Source organism: Dendropsophus ebraccatus, chromosome 1, assembly GCF_027789765.1.
Source record: "Dendropsophus ebraccatus isolate aDenEbr1 chromosome 1, aDenEbr1.pat, whole genome shotgun sequence".
Classification (NCBI taxonomy): domain Eukaryota; kingdom Metazoa; phylum Chordata; class Amphibia; order Anura; family Hylidae; genus Dendropsophus; species Dendropsophus ebraccatus.
The window spans coordinates 89,670,652-89,677,782 of record NC_091454.1 but is presented as its reverse complement, the minus strand read 5'-3'; the positions used below and the strand labels follow the sequence as shown (position 1 = coordinate 89,677,782).

Here is a 7,131-nt window from a genome sequence, read left to right as displayed (position 1 = left end):
CGAATTTAGCAGCAGTACCGGCCGGGATGACATCGGCCGGGTCAGGGAACAGCCCGTGTCTTATGCCATGTGAACATGGCCCAAATGTGGATTATTGTACATTACATTACCAATATATTTACTACACATGTAAATATAAAGTTCATAGCGCACAACTTGGTTACTAATGTCCACAATAATTTATTACCCAAGGACATACAGAAATCTTTCCACAGATGGTATATAAAAAGGATAGGCTTGGATAGCTCTATATACTAATAAAAGTTTCTGTAAAGTAATATTTTGTTGTAATGCTTATTATTATAAAGTTAGCTTATGACTTTAAATGCATATTATATAATTCAAATATCACTTTATCAAACACTTCATTCTTCATTTAAGCTTTCTAAGGATTTCTTAATTTCCAAAGGTCTTTGTTTCTAAGGTGGGCATGCCTGCTTTGTCATTTAGAGGAAACTAAATGTTCACAGCTGAAAACCCCAGAAACCATTCTACTAGTAGAAAAAAGAAACAAGCATCACACCGCCTATCTAACACCATCTCCGCTTTAAAAGCCTGTGAAAAATGACTAACTGTGACGTGTCACAAAAAGTTTTAAGGGGTATATATACCTGCTGTATTCTACATGAAAGACATTAGCTTCTGCCCAAGAAGGTTCACCTAGACCTGACAGAAATACACTAATCTCACCTGCTTCATCCTGAGAAAAGATGAAATATTTGAAGCTATTTCTACTTCATTGTGCCGTCCTTTGTTATATTGGACAAATCAATGGATATAATATTGATCTTAAGGTAGCACGAAATGACATTGAAAACTTGAAAACATATTTGGTAAGTATTGCTAGTGTAGGGATCCACAAAAGTCCTTCAGATCTTCCATAAAGTGGATCAATGCTAATTTCTGATTGAGTGCCTTAGTGGCTGCTGTGACTCATATTTGTGGGCTGCATTGGTATCGTATTTAGTTGTAATATTAGTAATATTTTGGTTGCATAGTTATTTTATTAGAGTTATATGTAGTTGTGTAGTTATTGTACTTGTATGGTATTTAGCTGTGTTGTTACCTTTTTAGTATTTAGTTGCTTCTGACTATTCATGATGTATGTTATCACTCTTTATTATTAACACTAGTGATTTTAGCATTACTGCACTGAAAAGTGTAATGGAAAGTATTAACTTGTAAATGTGGTCAAGCATTTACAAGCAGCTGCATAGTGCAGAAGGAAGTGGCACTCTTTAACAGCACTTCAATAATATATCATACATTCTTTATAATTAGTAAATTTTCCTACCGCTGTGTTTGGTCCTAAGCATTATAAGAGTGGCTAAATGCACAAAGCCAACCAGTTGGATATTGAGAAAGTGTGTATAAAATGCATGTAGTGTTATATGCATTATGCATGAATATTGTGTTAGAAAGGTAAATTATGTGACATTTGAGCATACTTGGTGCATACAGTATTCTGCAGTGAAGGAAATGTCTGGCCAAACACCATGTTTGTCCCCCCCCCTTCCCCTTCTGCACTCACACACTTTTTCTAACATTTATGAAATGTTACAAAAAAGGAGCATGGCCTGTAGGTTGTGCGCTGTGCAATTTTAATCGAAACCTGCTACTTCTTTAAACAGGAACATGGCAGAGATCTCCATCTGATGTGTCTTAGTTTTTATAGAGATGGTCAAATCTGTAAGGAGAGTTACTATTCCTTTCTCAGTCAGAATGGGGAAACACTGGATGCTTCCTTACGTTTTTGCTTAACCTCTCAATAGCTAAATATTTTGTTAGTTTTGCTTCTGTTATTAGAAAATAACAATGTCCTGTTTTTATTTTTACGACAGAAATCAAAAGACTCAAGTAACTCTGAAGACAATGTGAACTTGACAAAGTTTTCAGAGCTGCTGGATGACTGGAAGGAGGTATGCATATGATACTATTTATGCTTGGTGCTACTGTATTCTCCTGTAATACATTTAGGGATACCAGGATTATATACAAAGTGTTCTGTTTACGTCATGCATTGTAACAGTAATCTTGAAATCATTTCTTTTATACAGTGGATGCTAACCATGTGTATATTAGAGGGGTACTCTCAACATCAAAAGAACAATGCAGACTGGATCCACAGGATAGGGAGTAACAATGCAGGCCCTATTTACAGGATAGGGAATAACTTCTGATGTTGGAAGTGCCACTTTAAGCAATATGTTGTTTCAATATAATTTGATGCTGCATTGCTAATTTTAACTGGCTGGTTATTTAGGATATAAATATAGATTTTAAAAACCAATTAATAGAAATTTGGGCAAAATATTAAGATAGGGCGAGCACATCACTAAAGATTTTGAAATGCCGAAATATAGTAAAGCAAATTTGCATGACTTTGGCATAGAACCTTTTACAATTCTGTTTACGGAGCTTAAAATACTAAATAGTGCATTCTGATTAGTCTGTAACTAGTCTTGAGCGAACTTGCTGAACTGTTCAGGTTTGGCAATGTTTTCTGAACCCGAAGGCTTTGCATTTGACTCCCAGCGGCAAAAGAAGTTGAATGCTGCCCTAGGGCTGGCAAGAAAACATGAATACAGCCAGGACTCCCTAGGGAAGCATCTAACTTCTTCAGCTGACGGGAGTCATATGTCAAGAATTCGGGTTTAGAGAATATTGCCGAACCCTAACAGTTTAGTATGTTCGCTCAACACAAACTGTAACCGCTTATTGAGTCCTTGTTTTCTGCAAAATAAGGCTGGGTTCACACTACGTATATTTCAGTCAGTATTGTGGTCCTCATATTGCAACCAAAACCAGGAGTGGATTAAAAACACAGAAAGGCTCTGTTCACACAATGTTGAAATTGAGTGGATGGCCGCCATTTAATGGCAAATATTTGCTGTTATTTTAGAACAAAGGCCATTGTATTGAAATAATGGCAGTTATTTACTGTTATATGGTGGCCATCCACTCAATTTTAACATTGTGTGAACAGATCCTTTCTGTGTTTTTAATCCACTCCTGGTTTTGATTGCAATATGAGGACCACAATACTGACTGAAATATACGTAGTGTGAACCCAGCCTTAAAGGGGTAGTGCGGCGGTAAACAATTATTCACAGAATAATACATATTAAAAAGTTATACAACTTTGTAATGTATGTTATGTCTGTGAATGGCCCCCTTCCCCGTGTCCCACCACCCCCACCCGTGTACCCGGAAGTGTGGTGCGCTATACATACCTGTCACGTGCCGACTCGTCTCCGATCTTCAGTCTGCGATGACGTCTTCGGACGGCCCGGACGAATCCCTCCGAGCGTCCTGAGTGCCGCCCACCCTCTTCAGCGTCATCAGATGCTCAGCCGCGATTGGCTGAGCACATGACTCGGCAGAGGGCTTTTTTTATAGAGATGGTCAAAATTATTTTAAAAAGTTACATTCAAATCTATAAGGAGAGTTACTATTCCTCTCTAAGTCAAAATGGGGAAGCACTGGACCACTATGTGTGGATTAAAAAATTATTGCTAAGAGTCACTTGGGCACTAATACGACTACTAGTGACACTTAAATTTCTCAACTGCACTGCCAATATTAGTGCTTTACACTGGCCAAATGTTATTCTTAAAATCATTAAATCAATTATAATAAGTAGCTAAAAAAAATGTTGGGGGCCAAAACCATTTACTGAGCAATGCACAGTTTATATTAGAGACTTAAACTCTTATTTGATGTTGTGTGTTTACTGTGGAGAACATTTCACACAAATGTAGCCTTCTCTGCAGTCACACAGACAGGACTACAGGTGCGCATCCACAACTGTCTACAACTGTCTGCGTTAGCATGGACCCCTTCATTCGGGATAGATGATTTAAACAATGGCTTGCTCCTTTTTATTATTTTTTTTGTGGCACAGAATAATAATAGTAATAATAGTTTTGCGTACTAGAACAGAGAGAAAAATGGATATTGAACTATAGCACACACCTACCCTTTTATTGAAGTAACTACATACATTACAACTTTATTATTTTCACCTATTGTTTTTATAATTACATTGTTAGGCTGGGTTCACACTATGTATATTTGAGGCTGTATTTGTGAGGCTGTATAGCAACCAAAACCAGGAGTGGATTGAAAACACAGAAAGGCTCTGTTCACATAATGTTGTAATTGAGTGGATGGCCGTCATTTAATGGCAAATATTTGCTGTTATTTTAAAACAACGGCTGTGGTATTGAAATAATGGCCGTTATTTACTGTTATATGGCGGCCATCCACTCAATTTCAACATTGTGTGAACAGATCCTTTCTGGGTTTTCAATCCACTCCTGGTTTTGGTTGCTATGAGGACCTGACATGAGGACCAAATACAGCCTCAAATATACATAGTGTGAACCCAGCCTTAGCCTGATAACTTTTCATTTAACCCTTTCAGGAAGGTGAAAGGAAACTGTTATTGAGCCAGATTGTTCCTATGTACTTGAAGATGCTTGAATCCATAAAATCTACAGAAGTCGATGACAGTATTATTAATCTGGTCCAAATGCTTGACACAACATATAAAGACTATTTGAAGAAAAGTGACCAAAAAGTTAAAAGACTGAATGAACTGAAAAAAGTGCAGGTATGCTAAGAATTGTTCAGAATTAAACAACTAGCAAAAGAAATAAATGAAAAACTTTTATAACAAATTTTTGGTCAATGTTAAAGGGGTTATCCAGCGCTACAAAAACATGGCCACTTTTTTTCAGAGACAACACGACTCTTGTCTCCAGTTCAGGTGCGGTTTGCAATTAAGCTCCTATCATTTCAATGGAACTGAGCAGCAAAACCCCGCCCAAGCTGGAGACAAGAGCAGGGCTGTCTCTGGAAGAAAGTGGCCATGTTTCTGTAAAGCTAGATAACCACTTTAAAGATTGCTGGGATTGTTCTTCAGTATGTGATGTGTCTTGTGCTCTGACATTGAGTTGAGTCTTTTCTTATAGTTATGTTATGTTCACACAATGCATTATTTTTTTAAAAGAACGGCCATTGTTTTCAGCCTGGACAGCATTGCATTGAAATCAATGCAATGCTGCCCATTCCATGCACACCCCACTGACAGCAGCTGTTGTTTGGTGCGGCAGTGCAAAAAGAATTAGCATGTCAATTAGGAACGGCTGCTGTTCCACGGACAGCGGCTGTTATTAATCTTCCATGCACAAACGGATGTTCATCCGTGGTGTGTATGGTGATCAATGCCTAATGGATTTTCAGACACACCCAGAATTGGCCATTTGGAAATAAATGTTCCTGCGACTGTCAGATGGCTGCAGGAACATACAAACACTGGCCGGTGTTCGGCTAATATTACAACGGCCGTTGCTAAGTTACGGCTGTTATCATACAGTGTGTGAACATAGCCTTAGTCTGGATAGATGTCTTGTTTTCCTGCATATACATCGGTGCATAATACACACCAAATATGTATGCTATGCATACCTACTTTTTGGGAATACATCAAATACGCTAAAATAATTGATATGTCACTTATTTTAAGTGTATTCCATGTAAATACGACTTATGGTGCGTTTACACAGAGAGATTTATCTGACAGATTTTTTAAGCCAAAGCCAGGAACAGACTATAAACAGGGTGCAGGTCATAAAGGAAAGACTGAGATTCCCTGTCTTTTCAAGTCCATTCCTGACTTTGGCTTCCAAAATTGGTCAGATAAATCTGCCTGTGTAAACGCACCATCAGTGGTACACGACACAAATAACCCTATTGAACGAGGCTAATTGGCATCCATGACAGCAATTAAAGATGCAGTCCAAACTGTCAAATAGTATGTGGCAGAAATCCAAGGCTTTCCCCAATATTTGGCCACATGTTGCATGGTGTATTTTTCCCCTGAGGGAAAAATACCTTTAGGGTATAAACTCACACACCGTATATGCAGCGTATTTACTGCTGCGATACGCAGCAAACTCGCAGCAAACTCGCAGCAAAATCGCAGCAGATTAGATCTAAATAACTGAACACAGCATCAAATCTGTACCAACAAATCTGCTGCGTATTTGTTGCATATCTGCTGCATATACGGTGTGTGGGTTTATACCCTTAAGATACAGAAACAAACATTTCAACAAACAGACATTTTGTACTGGCACAGACATAACATATACAATTTATTTGTGACAGAGCAAGCATGCTTTAAGACCTTTCCCCTATGGCACAAATGCTGAGTTTGAGAGACCTACTATATTACAGTCAATATTTTTGAGAGAAAATAATATATATTATTAAAATATGCATTGTAAATATTTTTTGACACTACTCTATAATACCATGCCAGGCTAAGAACTGCAACCTTATGTAGAGAACTTCATAAAAAATATGGTATATTCCTTATGGTACCAAGTTCTTATGTCTTATCTTTCTTGAAATAGATGTCAGACATAAAAGTTCAACGTGCAGCCATAAAAGATCTACTGCGTGTTCTCCGAGATGTTTCTAATCTTCAAGATGGTCAGAAATCAAACTCCAAAAAATGCAAAAGGGAAAATGTACGGAGAAGAAGAGGATGTTAATCAAAATGGCTCAAACAGTACTACCGTAACCACAAAGAATGCTAACTACCGTAAATTTAATATATATATTTATAATATTTATCTTCTTTTATTATAATGCATTTTGTTCTAAAGAAACCTAATTTATTTTAATTTATTTGCTGCTAACGTACAATAAAAATTCTATTGTTTACAAAATGAATATTTAATTATTTTGATACATTTACACCATACATGTCTCTGTCCTTTTTCACTGAACTTGATTTATCTATGTATTTATGCCAGTCTTCTAGCATAAATGTATTTTAAAAAAAAAAAGTATGGCATACTACTTTGATGCCACGGTACCATCCATAAGAATATGTTGGAATATGTTGGAACAGCGATCGAGTTCAATTTTCACCCTTGTTTTTAAACTGGCAGGCAATTCCAGGTCAGATCTGGTGTTGTTTTTACTCTATGCCACAATGTTGTTTTGCAGGGCAGAGACACAATGTGCCAGTGTTATAGAATCTCCGGATGTGTCCTCTAATAGAGGGCTAACCAATGAGACACCTACTGATCATGAAAATGCAGGAAAATTCTCTCT

At 37.3% G+C, this 7,131-nt stretch overlaps 1 protein-coding gene across 1 annotated transcript; it reads left to right on the top strand.

Moving 5' to 3' along the window:
- The first annotated feature begins 710 nt into the window (after positions 1-710).
- On the top strand, positions 711-6,701 carry IFNG (interferon gamma). The gene is made up of 4 exons (XM_069957361.1): positions 711-833; positions 1,842-1,919; positions 4,427-4,615; positions 6,423-6,701. Exons 1-4 carry the CDS (start codon positions 711-713, stop codon positions 6,561-6,563), a joined length of 531 nt encoding a protein of 176 aa, XP_069813462.1. The 3' UTR covers positions 6,564-6,701.
- The last annotated feature ends 430 nt before the right edge of the window (positions 6,702-7,131 follow it).

Excerpts from the sequence above, each read along its gene's own strand:
- IFNG (XM_069957361.1), top strand. The coding sequence starts at position 711 with ATGAAATATTTGAAGCTATTTCTACTTCATTGTGCCGTCCTTTGTTAT. Across the intron at positions 834-1,841 it reads AAAACTTGAAAACATATTTG|AAATCAAAAGACTCAAGTAA; the intron begins GTAAGTATTGCT and ends TTTTTACGACAG. Across the intron at positions 4,616-6,422 it reads ATGAACTGAAAAAAGTGCAG|ATGTCAGACATAAAAGTTCA; the intron begins GTATGCTAAGAA and ends TTCTTGAAATAG.